Genomic DNA, 19,679 nt, shown 5'->3' on the forward strand with positions numbered 1-19,679 from the left:
TCCTACTAGCATGAATACACAATTAATATGGGCAAGGTTCTTCACAGGAGAACCATGACAGGAAAAGTAAGATTTTAATTCTGCAGAATTCTTCTAGGACTATGTCCTTTGCAAATGTTTGACTCATACTACCTGATCCTTTTTAATTATATTAATGAGTCTGTTAAATTGGGGTCTAGCTTCTTTGATAATGGTAGAGCCAGCTGTATCTCTTCCACACATATCAAATGAAGTCTGTCATGTTGAGGACTGTAAATGGTTTATTAAATCTGGATTTGTTAACAGCATGTGGAAGCAACTTTGGCATTTGTTAATCTTCATCTCATGATTTTAAGTACTGCTGCGCTCAGTGAGAATGTACTTTTCTACATGTGCAGACAAATGAGTGAGATCATTCCAATCAACTAAAACAGTGCCAAAAGCAAAGGCACAGATAGATCGCCAATCCATGTTTGGGCCATCTGCACTAGGGACTTGAAAGGCATGGACTCAGCATTGCAGGCCCACCTACTGGTGATAGAAATTAGAAAAGAAAAAAAAGGTACATGTGTATTCAATGGTTAAAAGCTTTTGTGGATGCCCAAAGAAAGGATTTTTTATTTTTCTTTTGTTTTTTAATCAGCTTAATGTAGTGGTCCTCAAGTTATTGTATTTATGACAGCGACTATATGAACTATTCCAGAGCACGCTTGGTCTGACGCTGCTCCTGCTGCATACACGCTCAGCCCTGTAGCTATCCTCTGAAGCCTGGGTGTCTTCATTTTCAGCTTCGTGTGCCCAAGTGTAGAATAAGTAGACTGATTAACTGTCCTTATGATGTCTTTCATAGTAATTGTCGCATAGTGTAATGAAGTGCTTAACAAGCACTGTGTGGAGGAGGGAAGGCCCTGGAGACTAGTGCCAAGGTCTTCGCTGGGTACTAAAATTTGCCAATACTTTGACCTGAGTTTTCTTAGTGCTACATTACACTTAATATGTTCATATAACATCTCCTATGGACTTCAGTTGTGGCTGTTACTGTTTATCAGTTCTTGTCAGAAGGAGAGTTAAATTAAGGATATGTTTAAAGATAATGTAGAAAGTCATGTTTGTTTCCTCAGATCATGTAAAAACAAATTCCTATTTGTTAAAATAATTACCTGTAATCTTACACACTGTTCCTGAAGATGTCTGTCTTCTCTGTTTTGTTTTCAAGCCCTGGTGACAAATGAAGCAAGATCTAACTTTGTACTTGATGTGCATGCCCTGAAGACAATATAAATAACAAACTGGTTGTTCAGTGATAATCAGCCAGAGCTCTACTTTATCCACAGTGAGGGCATTTGAATATCATCTCCAGCTGCTTGCCTTCCTTTATCACTGCAGCTGCTCTAGACATTACCTGAATCCTTTAATTCCAGCCATTTGAGTTTAGGTGGAAGTTACTGTGTCTTCCGTAGCCTGTCTGCTCCAGCTTATTAGAAAAACCTTTTCATTCTGTCAGTTTTCCCCTTATAGTTCTGGCTGTTGCCAGTGGGAACTGCTATCCTGAACTCTCCAGGACTGGCTGAATGAGCTGTAGTTAGACTTAAGCCTTATCAGTCAGTGGGGCAACTACTTTTTGTGTCGTGCTCCCTGTGCACCTATAATTACACTGTAAATGGTCTTAAGAACAGCAGCTTCCAATGAGCGTAAATACCATAGAGCTGAAGTATTCCTCCTTGTGTCTTGTACTGTGGTAAAGAAATACTCAATGTGGGGGATAGCAGATGGTCAAGATGCTGTGCAGTGCAAAATGGCGATTCGTGGTTCAGCTAGAAGATGGGTCACCTGCCAAGGACCAACTTGCTCCATGGCACGCTGTTCACGCTGAGCACAGCACCGCAGCACCTCTTTCCCTTTTGCTGCCTTTTCAGGTATGGCTCTGATCAGCATAGCAGGCTGCCTATCTAGCAAGGACATAAACTTTGGAAATAGTTATCGGAGTGAGAGCTTAGAAAGGTCTGCATTGTAAAAGGTTTGCTCAGTATCTTGTAGCAAACAGTAGAAAAGTGAAGTCTGGTGTAGGTTAGATTTTTTAGAAATGAAAATGTTGTTCATTATCCCTGCCAGATGAAATGCATTCTGATGTCACGTTTTGTGTTTTTTTTTTCCTCGTGTACAGCATGAACAGATTAAATACCTTGCCAAGGGGGTTTGGATCTTTACCAGCGCTGGAGGTTCTTGATTTGACTTACAACAACTTAAATGAAAATTCTCTACCTGGAAACTTCTTCTATCTGAGTAAGGAACTTTTTAAAAAACTCTACAAATCTTTGTGATGTGGTGCTTTGCTTTCTGCAGTTGAAATTTATTTGATGGAGACCAAACTCCAACAGAATTATTCTGTTATTTATGTTTTTTGTCTTTGAATACCTCTTGAATATTTCTGCATAGCTCAATGATATTTATCACTGGTATACAGTTACCTGACATCTTTGGACATGAGAAGACTTTCTTAGTTTCTTCTGAGTAATATTTCCTTTGGTCCCATGCTCAGTTCAAACGTGTAGGCTCACAAGCTCCAGAGGAGAATAAACTATTTTGCAAGGCAACTGTTGTATGTTGACTCTGGAAACAATTGTGTTTGTGATGGTTAATTATGGAAACAGTTTTAACAGCTTGGGGGTGTTGAAGTGATCAATATGTTAAAAACAAGCAAAAAAAAATACTAAGGTTACAAGGTTTGGCAGACGGATGGCAGAACTAAGCTGATCTTTGCTCATGTTAGAAAATATGCTCACATAGTTAAAAGATGTTGTAATGCATATGTGCAAAAGACTTGCATTATGGTTGCCTAAGCAACTTGCATTCTGGCACTTTCTGGCTTTCAGTGATTCTGCTGCTACCTTACTGGTCTTTTCCGGGTACTATGCTGAAGTGGCTTCAGGATCAGTGCATTAACCAGCAAGAGTGATAGACAAGGGGAGAGGAACGGGCGCTGCAGTCTGAGACAGATTTTGTGGTTGTAACCTGACAGGGAAATTTTTAAGTAAGCTTTATTAAAAATGGTCACATGTAATGAAATGAAAGAGGAGGAGTAAAGTGCATGAGAGAATCAGAATCTCCTCTCTCTTCATGAGTTTCCATTTTCATTTTTTCTCTTTTTCAGAAACCTGTCGTGTATGCTTATTCAGTAATAGCAAGCTACAAAGTTGTGTGAGGTCATCTTGTTTTTTTTTCTGTGTATTTCATGAGCACTATGTAAATTGCAAATTATATGATTTGAGCCTGCCATATTACTCTCTTTTAAGAACTCTTTCCCAACCTTATGCTGTGCTTTCTGTGGAGCTTAATATAGTTGTACATTTGTCCATAAACTCAGCTGATTGTTTTTGTTTGTTTAGGATGCAGATTGGTGTGATAAATAAGAATCAGCAGATAATAAAGAGTAATGACTGCGTTCTGACAGCTGAGCATTGAGACTATATGCCAGAACCTGCCACAGTCTGCTATTGTAGAAATTGTTAATTGTGTCAGTCCTTTTGAATATAGATGTTTTCCTGAACTCACCAACAATGTAATAAGCCAGTAAATCTAAGTTTGACCTGCTTGTTATTATTGTGAGCCCTGGGTATGTCATAGGCTTTTCACCAAGTCAGGGTTATTAATCAAACCTGACTCCCTTTTATTGATTAGACCTCAAACGTTTGGGTTATATGCCACCCTGTTTATATATTGCTATTTAATTTGCAGCCACCCTGCGTGCACTCTATCTAAGTGACAACGATTTTGAAATCCTGCCGCCAGATATTGGGAAGCTCACAAAGTTGCAGATAGTAAGTAATTTATCTAAATTCTTGGAAAATCAATTCACTTTTGCAATGCTTGTAGGAATAGAATCTAGTCAATTTGAGAAGTAGTAGACTATGTTTGCAGGAATAGACCACTAAACCTGGAACCGTTTCTTGTTCATCAGCAGACACTTGTAAATAAATTGAAAGAATCGAGTGTTCAGAAGCTGGAGGAGGCAAGATAGAGTGTAGTTCAGTTTTAGGCTGCTTTAGGGTGACCAAAAATTGTTCTGATTACTTTATGTTCACTCTTAGCTGAGTCTTAGAGACAACGACCTGATATCACTGCCTAAAGAAATTGGGGAGCTCACTCAGCTTAAGGAACTTCATATCCAGGGAAATCGTCTTACTGTACTGCCCCCAGAACTAGGTAAGATTGTGGATGATCATTTATTTGAATAATAGCAATAACAATGCACTGTATTTCCTCAGAAATGAAACCTGTTGTTAAACTCTTAAGAAATTATTGTGCTTAAGTTATTATTGTTGCTAAATACTTGCTTTCCCCCAAGAAACACTCACTCTCTTTCACACCTGCTGGATATTCAGAATGGGCCAGAACATGTTGCTTGTTTCATTTTATTAGATTTTTACCTGTTATGTATTCCTTGTGTATTAGTAGTCCTGCTCTTAAATTATTAAGTCCTCCTCCTCATAAATTTGTAGTCCTGCTCAGTCCTCCCAGTCCTGCTTTTTATAATATATTGTAAATACAGGATCTGTTAAACTGTTATCATCTCTGTCTGGGTTTTGAAAACGCTATTTGGATCAGCTGAAATTATGTTAAACAACATAAGTGGTTTATTTGTGACTGTTGTAAAATCGGAAGATTGGTCAACTTGAGTAAAATATTAGCTAAATCAGAGGAATTTTTCAATGTTCTCTTTCAGTGGTCTATAGTAGTGATTTAAGAGCTGTTAAAGCAGCATAGCTGTTTGATGATGTACTTTGAATTTGTGTTACGGGCCATTTGTAGTTATGATTATTTCATATGTAGTAACTCCTTTCAACCTAGAAGGTAGAGTTTTTCTTTGAAACCCAAGTATTGATTCTGATGAATTTGCATTGCAGTATTCCCTTTTATGTGAGTGGCATTAACTTCCATAGTTGTTGTGTCCATTTGCTCCAAGCCGGAATCTGATTTAAAATCTTTTATGACAATCTTCAGAGATACTTCTGTTGGGCATAATGTGGTATCATTAACTATCTGTTGCTGAATTATTCCTTGTTTCTTGTTATTTGGGGCTGTTACATACGGATGCTTCCTTATTTCCATTAATACTTTCCAAGTAATATTCCTAAAACAAAATATATATATATTGACTGAACTTACCATGGTGAAGTAATTTGTTATCACAAGAACTTGATTCAGCCCATTAGAGAACTTGGCATCTGTGTGTATAAATGTGCCAGTCTGCTATACATGCTTCTTGTTTCATACAGCAACGGCAAAATATCTGCTTTTATTCCTGAGCTGGTGCAAGAAGGATGTTTGTTTTGATTGTGATAATTTACCTACCATAATTTTTTGCCTCTAGCAGTGTAGCAGACACTATGATCTATCCTTGGTTTTTTTTCTTGGTTGGATGAAAGCTGCTTGTTTCTTGAGATTCAGATGTTTATTGCATGGCACTGAGGTGTAGTTCCTTTAGCTTTTGGTTAGTCATATTTATAAAGTCTCTTTCAACTGCTGTAATGTTTTAGAGATGTGCAGTATCTGTAAATGTACATTTCTGTAGGTTCCTGAACTGAGTCTAACCACCTTCTGTGGCTAATTGAATGCTCTAAACATGCTGCTGCCTTACAAGCATAACAGCAAATTCATTTTAAATGGTTTTCCTGTCATTGTCCAAACAAAATGGAAACACTTAAAACAAAATTTCTGACATTTGTTTTGCACTGATCTGCAGAATGCCAGATAGATAAGGGAAACATTTTTCATTTTTAGTTAACGTTTATTTGCATTGTAACTGCAGTTCGGAAGGAAAAGGTCTTGTAATTTTGACCTACCTGATCCAGGCAAGGTGCATTGACACAGCTTGTCATCTCCTTTCTTAATATTCAGCTGCTCTTCTATAGGCTATACTTCTCTGCCATGCATTAATTTCCCAGTGTTTCATCTTATGGTCTTACCCAGGATCCTCATTCATGATTGGTTGGCCTAATTTGTACTGCAGTTTATACCTCGTCTATTACTAGAACTAAATCAAGTATCTAAAATAACTCAAATTTTGTGATATATTTCCGGAGAACATTGCACTGAAGTCTAGAAGAAATGTTCTGCCTGTTTGTTAGACGTGTAAGCAAACATTTAGGGAATGGAGTTTGGTAAATAGGACATCAAAGTGGGCTTTGGAGGCCTTCTTTGAGCTAAGGGTAGGGGCAGGCTGCGGGCAGGCATGGGTCTGCTGAATGGCTGGAAGTCACCTCAGGTCTGCAGCCCTGTTTGTCCTTTCTCAAATAAGGACAATGTAGAGAAGCATTCCTTTGCAGATGGTTTTAAAATCTACCGATGAAAGGTGATGTTACACCCTAATGAATGGACTACTAATTCCATAGGTGCCATTTGTGGAAAAAAAAGTCTGCTTCCTGAATTCTCCCTCCTAAATTTTTAAAATTGAATTATAATGTAAGAATTATCCAAATACTTTGTGCGGTGCATGTTGGATAAATAGCTTTTCAATGAGCAGGTCCTATTTCATTAATTGGAGGCACTGCTGGTCCGTTTAAAGTAAACAGTCTTTCCTCTCTCATTATCGCTTTCTTAATTAAAGGTGATGAAGGCTTGTGACTGCCTTATGAGTGTTAGTACCTCGGGCAGTGGTGGACAACAGTGAGTCATTAGCTGTTCATTTACCAGGGAGATGGGCACAATATAAACAGCCAAATAAACAGGCGTATCTGAATGAGAAGGAGAGGGAAGGAATACAGTGAACTGAATTTGAAAGGTAATGGAAGTGAGTGTGGAGGAAGACGTGGATGGTAAGGCAGGTGTGAGAAAAGGCCATATGCAGGTAGTGGGATCAACATTTTGGAACTGAGGTAGTAGTAAATAAACCCCTGCTGTCTGTGCTAATTCCACCTGAGGTGACCGAGTGTGGCACGAGCCAGTCAGGGCTGGGGCCTGTACACACTGTCCTGGTCTGCACATAGCAGAGCTCCTGCCTTTAGCCTGAGGCTAGGATTCTCGTCCAGGAGGAAGTGAGGAGACTGAACGGTGTATTGGTGCTCATGGTGAGGATGCTTGTCTGTAAATACAGTATGTGTGGATGATGAATGCAGGAAATGGCCGGGAGTAGGTGGGTGGAATTCACAGCTTGTTTTTATCATTTGTCTCTCAAAACCCTGTTCATGAGGAATGGTGGTGGGCAGTCATATATAAACTTTAAAGAGGCACTGGCATTTTTTTCCCTAGCATTTAAAAGGTTATATGCTACATTGTGAGACAAATAAATCATGATTCACTGCAACAACAGAGTTGCAGTCAGTTATATAAATTGCCAAGGAAGCACTAAATCTGTCACTTTGTGTATTCTGACCATTTAACAATTGGAATGGTGTTTGGAAAGAAAGCTGCGTAGAAAGAAGAAGCACGTACAGTGGCAGATGCAATTAGTAAGATCAATGAGAGCATTTTAAGTTCATTGTATGGTCATCTGGGTGGACCTGTATGTGCCTCGTGAAAGAGTGTCTTAGCAGAGTCAGCGGTGTAAGATTAAGTATGTGATGCACAATTATTCATGGAGTTGTAGCCAAATGTAAATAGCTGCCCTGTGCATATGGCTTTCTTATCCTTAGGTTTGTATTTTGATGTGAAAGCAAATGGTGTGATTTTTGAGACACATATTCCAGTGTTGTCTGTGTTCATCAGCATGCCACCAACACGTGTGCACACATGTATGGAGTTCTCTCATTTTGACATGGGGGGGGAAGTACAGTGTTCTCTAAGGATACGTGTTTAATTGTCAACTGAATGTCAGAACTGATGGCTTTTAAGTATAGTCTTCAGTACAATTCTAGTTGATGAAATAATTTCCTCGGGCGATGGGTCCCAGTGATAAGAACAGTTAAGCAAAAGGCATGCTTGAGAAGTAGAAAACTCATCCTCTTTAAAACAACCAAACAAACTTGATGGGTTCAGTAGTCATGTTTCCTTTTATGGAGGGTAAAACATTTTTATAAATTAAATCTGTGTTTCAGAATGGGTAAGTAATTCTTTCATCATTTCTTTAATTTTGAAGAGCTGAATTATCTTCTTTGAATAGAGGATTGGCTTTAAATAGAAAGTTCAAGGAACCTTAGGCTTTTGAAATGACTGGAATTTGTGAATTTCACAAAGAGTAGTTGCTGCAATTATTTGCTCAAGTTAATATTAATTGAAATAGCAGTTTACTTAGGTAATTATAACAGGCATGTGCAAGCATAAGGATCACTTATTTCACAAAAGATATTTCTTTTCTAAATATTCTTCAGGTAAGTGCCAAAATTCTCTTCTTCCAGTGTAAATTATTGCTGCGCTCTACCTGTGCCACAGCACAGGACTGTTTACATCTGCATATAACAGCCTGTGACACGTGTTGGAAGCTGAGTGTCTCCAAGCTGTGGACACTGGCTCTGAGCGCTGGAACACCTAATTGATACCTTGCCTATTAAAAAAAAAAAAAAAAAAAAACAGACCTGCTTCTACTTTGGAGATTAAGGCTAAGGTGGTGTAGGAAAATAAGAAGCTTTATTAAATTTAGCCGTGGATAAACAAAAGAACTTGTTTTCCAGGATGGTCAATAGGACAGTTATTACTAGTTAAGGAATAATAGAAAAATGTACTTAACAAGATAGGTTGTAGTTAAATTATTTATATAAGGAAAATATTTTATAGAACTTGTGAATGCTTTTGTTGTATTTCTCATTTCAGGCTTAGTTTAAGCTTTAAAATAAACATAAATAGATTTTCATGTAGTTAGAAACTTGACTAATTCCAGACTCACTTTATGAGTATTAAGGCATATGGGAAGAAATGAGAACTCTGCAAAGCTCCATTATACCCAGGAAGATATTTTCTGTAGCCCATCTGTTAGACTTACACCACAGGTATTCATTTCTTTACACTGCTGTAATTCTTGCCCAACTTCCAAAATTCAAATTTCATCTTATATTAGTTTTAAAAATAGGCAAATCCTACTGTCACTTCTCAGATGACTACAGTGTGTGTGTAGCCTTTTCTCATGCTGATTGCATTCTGATTCCAAGTATCATCAGCATAATAATGATGCTTCTATCAGCAAATAATTGTATCTCTTCTGTGGGAACTGTAGTAAGAGTACTGTAGCTAGAGCCAATCAGAGCTATGTTTTTTTTTGCTGTTAAATGTTCTTTTTGTGCATTTCATAGAACCATAGAATCACCAAGGTTGAAAAAGACCTTACAAGATCTTCTGTCCAACCATCCACCTACCACCAATATAACCCCACTAAACCACGTCCCTCAACAAAACATCTAAATGTTCCTTGAACACCTCCAGGGTCGGTGACTCCACCACCTCCCTGGGCAGCCCATTCCAGTGCCTGGCCACTCTTTCAGAAAAGTACTATTTCCTAACGTCCAGCCTGAATCTTCCCATGGTGCAACTTGAGGCCATTCCCCCTTGTCCTGTCACTAGTTGCATGGGAGAAGAGGCTGACTCCCAGCTGACTACAACCTCCCTTCAGGTAGTTACAGAGAGCGATAAGGCCTCCCCTGAGCCTCCTCTTCTCCAGACTGAACAATCCGAGCTCCCTCAGCCGCTCTTCATAGGGGCTGTGCTCCAGACCCCTCATGAGCTTTGTTGCCCTCCTCTGAACACGTTCCAGGGCCTCAGTGTCTTTCTTGCAGTGAGGGGCCCATAGCGTATTTCATAGCACCTGAAACTGGTTTCACTCTGCTGAATACTGTGCAATCTATGTTTGAATGGAAGTCTTGAAGGTACAGTGAAACCTTTCTGAACTCAAATTAAGTAGATTTTGGCCTAATGGGGCCCCTTCAATGAGAGAATGCTTTGTTGAATTCTTGTGTAATTGAGAATCCCCTGGGAGTGTGAAGTTGGTAAAATATGCAGCGTATTTCAAAATAAATTGGGATGCTGATCCTTTAAGCCTGTAATGCTTCTTGTTCTTTTGAAACATCTCTGATGTTTAACTGCTTCGACATCACGTTAATTCTCTTTGTTCCAAACCCCATCTGCCAATGCGGAGTGTCTCTTGGATTGTCAGCTGACGCGTTGGGAGCCCATCGCAGTGACTGCTGGCTTGCTCCTAGAGATCCCCATCTGCACCATGCGTTTGTTACAAGGAGCAACAAAGTAAATGGTATTTCCAGCAGGTTCACCTTTCAGAGAAAGAAAACAGTGAAAACTCCAAATTCTTACAGGTTGTCTAGCCAGGGGTCTCTTTGACTTGTATTAAGAATGTTGGAGAAATGAATCTAGCCTAGTCAGAAGTCATTTGGAGTGATGTTAGAAAGAATATAGAAAACATTTGGAAATAATTTATTGGATTTTTGTCAGAGTGCTGTTTCTTCGCTTCCCTGTAGCTACCCACACAGTGGCACGAGCCCACTTGCCTTGGTACCTGCGCCTGCAGGCTGCACACGGTGGGGCTTTGGCTGCTGATGCGGTGAGGTTTGTTGTGTGGGAGTACAAGGTGTTACACAGGGCTGAGGGCAGAGCCTTGTGCACTGGTCTGAATGAGGTCCTGCTTGGTGGCTGTCATCTGTGAATGTTAATATTGCTTATTGTTTGTACTTGTCATCCTGCTAATGTCAGGTTTGTTGTGGGGAGCGATGGTAGAAATTGCCAGGGCTTGATCTAGGAGAGTTAACCAGTCTTCCTCTGACTTGGATATGGAACAGTGGATTTGTCAGGTTAGGTCTGTGTTCCTCTGTACTTAATACCTGAAGTGTTGATTAAGGGAGAAGTTTCATGTTTCATGCATTCTCTTGTTTTCCTAGGCTTCATCTTTGGTCCTGACACATTCTTGAGTGAAAATCTCCTACTGTTACCTTCTCCATTATGCTTTGCTATAATGATTCTGGCTGACCTTTGTTATTTTGTTGGAATTTCATGTAAATATCTCAGAAGAGGGCTTAAAGCAAAGTGAATTCAGTCCTATGAAATGTTGAGATGCTTGAGAGTAAAATCTCCTTCCCTTAGAATTGTGAAAGCAGTGGTGAAGCAGTACCATTTGGCCTCATTTCACCTCACCTTGACTTCAAGGGTAAAGAATTCAAGATCTAATTGGTCTGCTTTTGCTTTGTTTCTCTCGCTCCCTCTCCTCAAAGGAAGAGCAGGAGAAAAGAAAATGCAATGGAAAAGGGGTCAAGGGTTAGGTTAAGGACAGGGGGATTGCTCACCCATTACTACTACAGACGCAACAGACTAAACTTAGGGAGTTTTATATGAATTACTGCCTGTTACTAACAGAGTACAGCAGTGAGAACTAAAGGCAAACTAAAACACCTTGCACCCATCCACCCTCTTCTACCTCCTCCACCTTCTTCAGCACAGGAAACAAGGAATGGGGCTGCAGTCAGGCCGTAATACTTCATCTTTGCTGCTCCTTCATAATCTAGCCCCTGCTCCACGTGAAGTCCCTCCCACTGGATGCCGTCCTTCCTGAACTGATCCCACATGGGCTTCAAGCACTACTCCAACATGTCTTCGTACCACAGGGCTCACCCTTCAGACACTGCTCCAGCACTGCTGCCCCACAGTGGGCCGCTCCCCTCAGGCTGCAGCTCTGGCCCGGGGCTGCTCCTACAAGAGCTCTTTGTGGGCTGTTCCTTCAGGCCTCATCCACTGCTGCTCCATGGACTCCTCCACAGCTGCACATGGAGATCTGCTCCGCCTGGTGCCCATGAGCTGCAGAGGGACAGCCTGCTCCTCCATGGGCCTCTCCTGGGCTGCAGGGAACTTCTGCTCTGCTCCGGAGCAGCTCCTGCCCTCCTTCTGCATTGACCTTGGTGCCGACGGGTACCATGAGGAGAAAGGGCAATCTTTCTCACTTGTAGAAAGGCAGTCAGCAGTGTTGGGGAACTTAGGCAGCCCAATTCAGAGCAGAAACAAAGAATGTTTTAACAAAGTGATGAGCTGTTTGAACAAAATGCCAGCGGCAGAGTCTCCGTCTCCTGATGTTTTTCAGACCACATGTTTTTCTGTTTGAACTGTCTTTGTTAAATGCTTCAGTTCCTGAACTGACACAGGGATAACTGGGCAAAGCTCAGCTGTTAGATGTATTCAGGAGAAAATTCAAGACAGGTTCTAATCTCTGCACTCATTATTGGAAATTTTCACTTAAGTCTCAGAAATCAGAATAACGTGATGTGATCATGTCTGTGCTCTTGTTTTCTGTCTCTGAAAGTAACTGTAGAACTGAGGGCAGGTTAGGCTTCAGCATCTGCCTTTCATATTGCTCATTCAGACTTCTCTTCTCCTGGGGCTTCCCATCTTACACTCGCAGGCAAGGCTTCAGCATTGCCATCTGAGTGGTCAGAAACGTAGCCAGAGGAAGACTTCCATCCTGTTCTGTCTGACAGATGCTGTGGAGAATATGTTTGGCTTATTAGCATGTACTTGATCTGACTTGTTATTTGAGACTTGAACCTGTTTTCCCTTTTAAGTAAAACAGACAACTTCTGTCCAAACAAAACCAATACCAATACTGTTTCAGGGTTGTCTGAAGTGCTGATGACTCCACATGATACTGTTAGAACTTCTTTGGTAAAATAACTTACAGGCCAGAGGACAAAAGTGCTGCTGGGATTGATTCTGTGGAGGCTTCAGTCTAGATTTAGGTTTACTGGTTGTTTTCTTTTAGTCCATAGAATCTCATTAATAAGCAAATGTATATTTTCAGTGGTGTCATGGAGCTGTAGATTTATCGTACTACTTCCATGATTGTTTTATTTGATGCCAAAGAGGATTGAGTCACACTTTGCTTATGTACAAGTCCTTCCTGTGCTCTGTGTCACCTTTATAAGCACCGTTTAAGTCTATTCTCTTCTATTACTCCTTCAAAAGTGATAGAGGACTTCAAAGCAGAGGTGATCTTCCCTTTTATAGGAATGATATGAGTTAATGATCCACAGATTACATGCACTTAAGACTTGTGTAAAAATCATTTGCTTTTGATAACATTCATTCTATAGCGTAGAAGTCTGTATATATTTTCTTTTTTTTACGTAGAATTTAAGACGGTATTCACAATTAATTTCTTTGGTATCATTTTTACAGTATATAAGTCATGACATTTCTTCCACCCCCACACTTGAACCAATCTCTCTCTCTATGGAGGGAAAGCACATGCCACAAAAGTAATAAAAATTATAAGCTCTGTAGTGTAAAGCAAATCTAAAACAATCCAGGACAGACATATTTTTACATACAACCTAAGTTTAAATTTATTAGAGCAGACTGATTCCTTGCTTAGCCTTTAATAAAACAGGATTCAAGGGTATTTATATCTAAATAAAGAAATTAATTTTATTTCATTCCTCCTGTCCTATGTATGACACTGAAAGAGTAAGACCTTTGTGTTGTAAAGTGAAAGAACATTTAAATTGCAATCTTAAGAGGAATAACTGAAATGAATGTGTTACTGCTGGAGGTTGGAACTGTAAAGTCTAAGCTGGAAGTGAGGCAGAATATCAGTAGGAACCAGAAGGGAAATGTAACAGTATACAGGCCCCAAATTATTTCAGCTGGAATTCTATTGATTTTAATGAAGCTCCACTAGGGATGAATTTAAACCACTACAAAGAAGCGCTGATCTGGCATTTTACAGCTAGGATCATGCTTCTTATGCTGAATGCCAATGCTCACTTTCAAATGTCAGAGTTGTTTAATTACTTTATTTCACCTTTTAATTTTTGAAAGTATTCAAAGTGTTGCCAAGGGGCGTTGGAGTGGAAAGGACAAGTCAGTTTTGTGTTCATTCTGTTCCGTTTTGTTTGTACTGAAGTAATGCTTATGAATACTAATCATACCTTACCGAACTTTAAGTATACATCAGTTAGGTAAATATTATACATCAGGTATACCATACATCACAGGAGGATGAGGGACTTATAGTTGAATACGAGGGATGCTTGCACGCTAGATCTAATGGACAGGAGGAGCCTGGTAAGTCTGAAGACACCCTTAGTCAGGGTGATATGTTGCATTGTTGCTGGCTCTGACACTTATTTTCTGCAAACAAGACTGGGGGAGGCAACATTTTATCTGCTTTTATGAGCTCTTCTGGCCTTTCCAGACAGTAGAACAAAATACGATGTTCACACAAACTACTTTTATTTCAGCATCACTAAGGAAAATAACAAGAAACATTAACTAACGTGCTTGAGATCACATGCAGGATAGATTTATTGAGAGAGGAGCAGGGGAAGTATAGCTGCCTTTTCCCTGAAACGTCACCCAGGATGGGGTGTGCTTGAGTCCACTATAAAGAAACACTGTTATAGTCTACTAGTTATGCCAAATTTTATTAATGATAAATTGATTGTTTTTGATAAGGTGATGTGCGTGGAAAAAACAAACCAATAATGACCAATGCAGTCACTCTAAAATACTTCGTGATTGAATCTTCAGTACTGGATTTTTACTAGAGGCAATCCTGTCTTTTTCTTACTAAAAATATCAGAAGGATTTGATATGATCTGTGCAGCAGAACAGTATTTAAAGTTCCTTAAAGCCTGGAGGCAGAGTGCTGCTGCTGCTGGACATCGTGCATAAAGGCACATCTGCCACGTCTCTTTCCCTGGCCTATGGATCTGGTGCTGCAGGGGTAGAATAAGGGTATTACTTAGCACAGTGCTGCCATAAAACAACAACAGGAAAACATTTTTAGGCAAGTGATTTGGAAGGAACGCGTCTGTGAGGAGTCCAGCTGCACAGCATGGCTCAGCCATGCCCATGTCAGAGCCATTGCTGCAGGCAGCCACACTGCCCCACACTGCCAGGCTCACATGGGCACTGCCGCAGCTCACAGGTGGTTTGGCTGGAAACACAGAAAAGATGCCAGGACATGACCCCTTGTGAGGTATTGTGACCAGTGGCATATTCTCTTCCTATGTTTCACTATTTAATTGTAAGACTTCTTTGCTCTCAATTTGCTTGACTTGTTGCAGGAACGTTAAGCTGCATTCTTGCCCCAGTGTTGCTAAGGTGGGACAGGCTGTCTCTACTACATCTGATTTTCTGCTCTTCAGTGCCTACTGGGATTTCCAGAGGGAAATTTTGGTGCTGCATGAGGAGAGTTCAAAATATTCAGTGCCCCATCCTTCCTCCTTTTTTTCTGGATAGCTCTCCTTTACTCTTCCTGCAGAAGAGCACCTGTTCTTTGGTGATGACTTGCCCCAGAGACAGAAGGGTGGTTACTTTTCACAGTACAATGCTTCATTAAATTCTTTGATGGACCCCGTGGGTGAGGTGCCAGCTACCCCTTGCGCTGGCTGCCAGCTCCCCATGCAGCTGCTCCTTGCGGAGGTGCAGAGCTATCTCCTGAGCTGGGAGAGCTGGGTTTGGGTCCTAGTGTTGAGGGTGCTCCAGTTTTCTCCATTGTTTGATTAATTCTATCCTTGTGAAAGGTATATCTGTAGCTGCCCCCTCTATCTTCTGGGGCAAACAGAAGGCAGAGAGAAATGAAGTGATTGCTTTGACGTGGAGGTCGACAGTTCATTTTGCTTGAGCAAATCTCTTTTTGCTGTAGGGTTTCTTTGACTTTAGTAGAATAGTATTTATTTCAATTAATTACATTTAAATGGGCATGTGGTATTTAGGATTGGAAGTGGGCGCACTTCCCATGGAGATGGGAAACATATGGCTCCGTTCCTTGGACTGTACATTTCTGAAACAGCTTGGGGCTTCTGAATTCAGCTAAGAAGCTTGCTATTGAGATTTTGGGAGTGTGTAGCTTGTTCTTGTAGGCTACATTAAATTTGACGCATAATGGGGTCAAATTTTTCTTCATGATTTTAACTACTTTTGTTAGCTGTACACAGAAGCATGATTTCATCTTGATGAAGTACTTACTGAGCTCTAATTACAAGGGAGTGCTTCCAGTGTTGGTAGTGTTGGAGAGAAACGCATGTGGTTTTTTGCAGGTAATAAAATGGAAAATCCAATTTGCTGTTGCAAAGTATGCCTCTGAGTGATGCATGATGTTCATAGTGGTGCCGGTCAGAGGGCTGCTGCTCATTGCAGCGCGGCCGCTCTCCCTAGAGGCCTGTGCCTTAAAACTGAGCAGCGAGCAGTGAGGCTGTCTTCAGCCAGCCCGTACAGATTCCCACACCCCACCTTCTAGCTTATTAGGTCCTCGTTGTCACAGTGCTTAATCCTGCTTCCTGATCCTTGTTACAACACCAGGGCTGCACGTCCCATAATAAAGCAGATGGGTGCGAGGCCCCTAACTGGGTGCACCGGAGCATGAGGCAGTTAGGGCAATTGCTGCTGACTGACAGGGTGAGATGCTTCCCACATGTCGTTATTTAAAAAGAACAGGCCTCAGACAGCTGACAGATGAGCTGGGCAAGGTAATGGTAACTTGTTGATAGGCGATATGAGATGCATGACATCTTTTCACACAGTATAATGGTCTGTCTTTACTCTAATTGCATTAACCCTTCATATGGAGAGAAGCACAGTAATGATTAGCAGGAGTGCAGAATGTGGGGAAATGCAAACGGCTGGCAGGAGCCTGTAGCATACGTAAGTGCTCATGAGACTTACAGAGGTGCCTTTTGTTTTGTAGAACTAGCGCATCAGGTTGCTTTTAGACTTCTCTGACAGCTTGGCTTGGTTGTTCTTCAAAACCTTGTATTTTTTTGTTGTTTGACCTCCCATGGTTTTCTGTGGTTTTTTTTTTTCCTTTTTGTATTTGTGACTTTCCTTGTGGATTTCTAATGGCAGTGCTGGGACTTAGTCACAAAATTTGTAAAAAACAGATTTGTAATGGTAGCAGAGATTTTTTAAATTCAATTCAAAGAACACTTATTTCAATGGCTAGGCCTTCCTGGATCTTAGCCTCTTGTATCCTTAGCTGTGAGAAGTTTCAGTAGAGAATCTGCTGTTGTGGTTTCTGGTGGTAAATTGTTACAAAACAAATAAAAATAAACAATAAAAACTTCTGAAAACTCTTTATGGCTTTCTGTCAGCAAAGCAGGTAAAACTGACCTGTAACAAGTGCATCTTTGTGTTTCTCAGTATAGGGGATTCTCATGGGATCTTGGTGCAAACAGCTCACTGGACACTGACAAGGCAAGAAGCCCATTAGGCGTCATGTGTTGGCGTGGTTCTTGAAGTAGTCATTCAGAAATGCTTTGCCACATTAAGCTTCAGCAGAGCTAAATGTTACCGTAGTGACATTCACCATTCATTCCAGCAAGCCATGGCAGATAGATCTTGCTGGCTTGTCCTGTAGGCCTGAAGGGTCTGTTTAATGTACGGTGATGTGAAACTTCTAGTGCTGCAGTAGAGCTGGGAAGTTCAAGGAGAGGCATCAGAAAGCCCCAGGTCCTTATTCAGCTGTTCTGGCAGTGCTGACTGAATTTACTCCTGTGCCGGACACCCCCGGAATCTGTCTGCTCTTAAGCTCTGCTTCAAACTAACTCAGTGAATAAATATTACACATAGTGGACAGAGTTCAATCCTGCTGTGCAGTATGTTGTACCACTGAAATGAATAGCGTGTGACTGCATCCATCATGGTGGGAACTGCTCTATCCTCCTTTTCCACTCCATTAAACCTGAAATATTTCCTTTGATTATGTTTGTACTCTCTGAAATGAATGATGTTTTATTCACAGCAAGGTATTTCTTTAAACTTTTTTGTATTTCATATTTTTTTTCATATGCCATTTCTTAAATCTCTTTCAGGTAATTTGGATTTGACTGGTCAAAAGCAAGTCTTCAAAGCAGAGAACAATCCTTGGGTGACCCCTATAGCTGACCAGTTCCAGCTGGGAGTGTCTCATGTTTTTGAGTACATTCGTTCAGAAACATACAAATAGTAAGTATCACGTGACACTGTTATGTGCGATCGGATTTTTTTTTTTCCTGTAGTGTGCTTAGCAAAATGTTATCAGCTATACCCTTCTTTCATAATCCATGCACTAGTTTGGGATTCGGGGCAAATATGCAAACTGTAAACTTATATTAATGAGTTTTGCTAACAGAAGGGTAAATAAATGTGATTTAGACATGTTAAGGAAGTACAAGGATTGCTCAGTATTGTCCTGCCTTTGTTGTTTCTTTCTGAGAGCTGTTAGGTAGCATGAGAAAGGTAAAAGAGCAAGAATTAGAAGCCTTAGGGGTACTAATTTTAAGTAAGTGCAGCAAGGTTTTATAGACTGTAATAAGTATTTGTTGGTGGCTTCAGTTGCAAGTTGTTGTGTGTTGAAAAAGATGTCTAGAATTCGGACCTTTTAATCTGGACTGGTTTACTTAAGTCCATAACTTTGTTAATTCTAACATAGGTACTAGTGCTTTCTTCAACAGTGTAATTGGATAAAATAGACATTGTGCTGGGCTTCCCATTTTAATTCAGAAGTCTGTACAAATGCTGATTATTTGTTTGGGAAATAATGTCTTTAATAATTCATTGAATTTAAGTATTTATTTGCGCGGAAGACATTTGTGTTTGCAGTCCACAGTAAAACTTCAGATGGGAAGTTACTTTTGTGTCTGACAACTACTTTGATGCTATCTCCCTAGAGCCAGTAGGTAATATGACAGTACAGCTGCTAGGTTGAAAACTTAATTTTTGGCATTTCCCCTTTACTTAAAAATGTATTTTAGTAATTTAGAGGTATTTATGACAGCTGTCAACTCAATTACCAAAAAAGTATACATAGAGGAAGGTTTTGGGGGTCCCAGTTAAGTAACTTCTGAATTTCTGCGTGAAACTGTAAATGATCCAGCAGTGGCTTTTGTACGCTGTTCTTTGTTAAGAGAATCTAAGTGGCAAGAATCACAGGTGGGAACGTAGCTACAAAAATTGGCTGATAAATGTCTTGATCCTTGTCCTGGTAAAGCATAGTTCTCAAGATTATTCATGGATTTCAGAAGGCTGTAATACATTTCTTCCAGTAGTATTCTGTACTGCAAACATGGTACATAGGAGGCAGCTATCTATCACCTCAGAGTATCCCCGCAGTCCATTGTACACTTGCATCTAAGTTTTCTGATAACTTGTGTTGTAATTTCTTATGGTCAATTTTATATTTATCTTTGAGCAGTATAAATTAGGATCTCTCATGCACACAGCAAAGTTTCAAGGACTGAAATAAGAATTTGATACACACTAAGTTTTTGGGGGGAGCTCTTGTTAGGTACTTAAAAATAAATGTACTTATGAATAAAAATAAAAAAGATAATAAGTAATGATTTTATAGCTGTGGAGCATTAAACTGCTCTGGCAACTTTTCTTGTGCAACCAAAATTACGATAAATACTTCTGTAATTCATCGATTTCCGTTAACTGTTGCTCTTTGTTTTAAATAAGCCGTGTTATGTTTGCTGTCTCGTTTGCTGCTGAGGTGTAATGGTCTCTTGTTGTCTAATGGGCTGATTTCCATTTTGTCCACAGTAAATATTTGAAGCCTCTGTAGTTAACAGTGTAAGGAAAATCAGACTCTAGCCATTAGTTGGAGGAAAAATGCAGTCAGAGTCGTTCCATGGCTCATTCAGAATTTTTCTTCAATATTAGCAGTTAGAATGTCATTATTGTCAAAGATTAGCGATGAGAAAACAAAGGTGTGCAGATGTTACTAGTTCGAGAAGACATTTTATTACTTTCAGCACAACCGTATTACATTTAAATCATAAATTTTAAATGTCAATATA

The 19,679-nt window shown here is 40.1% G+C and overlaps 1 protein-coding gene across 4 annotated transcripts in view; it reads left to right on the top strand.

Annotated features, from left to right (window-relative positions):
* RSU1 (Ras suppressor protein 1) overlaps window positions 1-19,679 on the top strand; it is a 98,629-nt gene that overhangs the window by 22,585 nt on the left and 56,365 nt on the right. For all 4 annotated transcript variants that reach the window (XM_021387055.1, XM_021387054.1, XM_021387058.1 and 1 more), the window contains exons 5-8: window positions 2,144-2,262; window positions 3,715-3,797; window positions 4,068-4,182; window positions 17,712-17,844. In XM_021387055.1, coding sequence (XP_021242730.1) covers window positions 2,144-2,262; window positions 3,715-3,797; window positions 4,068-4,182; window positions 17,712-17,844 — 450 coding nt within the window. The remainder of the gene's footprint in view (window positions 1-2,143; window positions 2,263-3,714; window positions 3,798-4,067; window positions 4,183-17,711; window positions 17,845-19,679) is intronic.

The sequence above is a fragment of the Numida meleagris genome, chromosome 2 (genome assembly GCF_002078875.1).
Source record: "Numida meleagris isolate 19003 breed g44 Domestic line chromosome 2, NumMel1.0, whole genome shotgun sequence".
Taxonomy (NCBI): Eukaryota; Metazoa; Chordata; class Aves; order Galliformes; family Numididae; genus Numida; species Numida meleagris.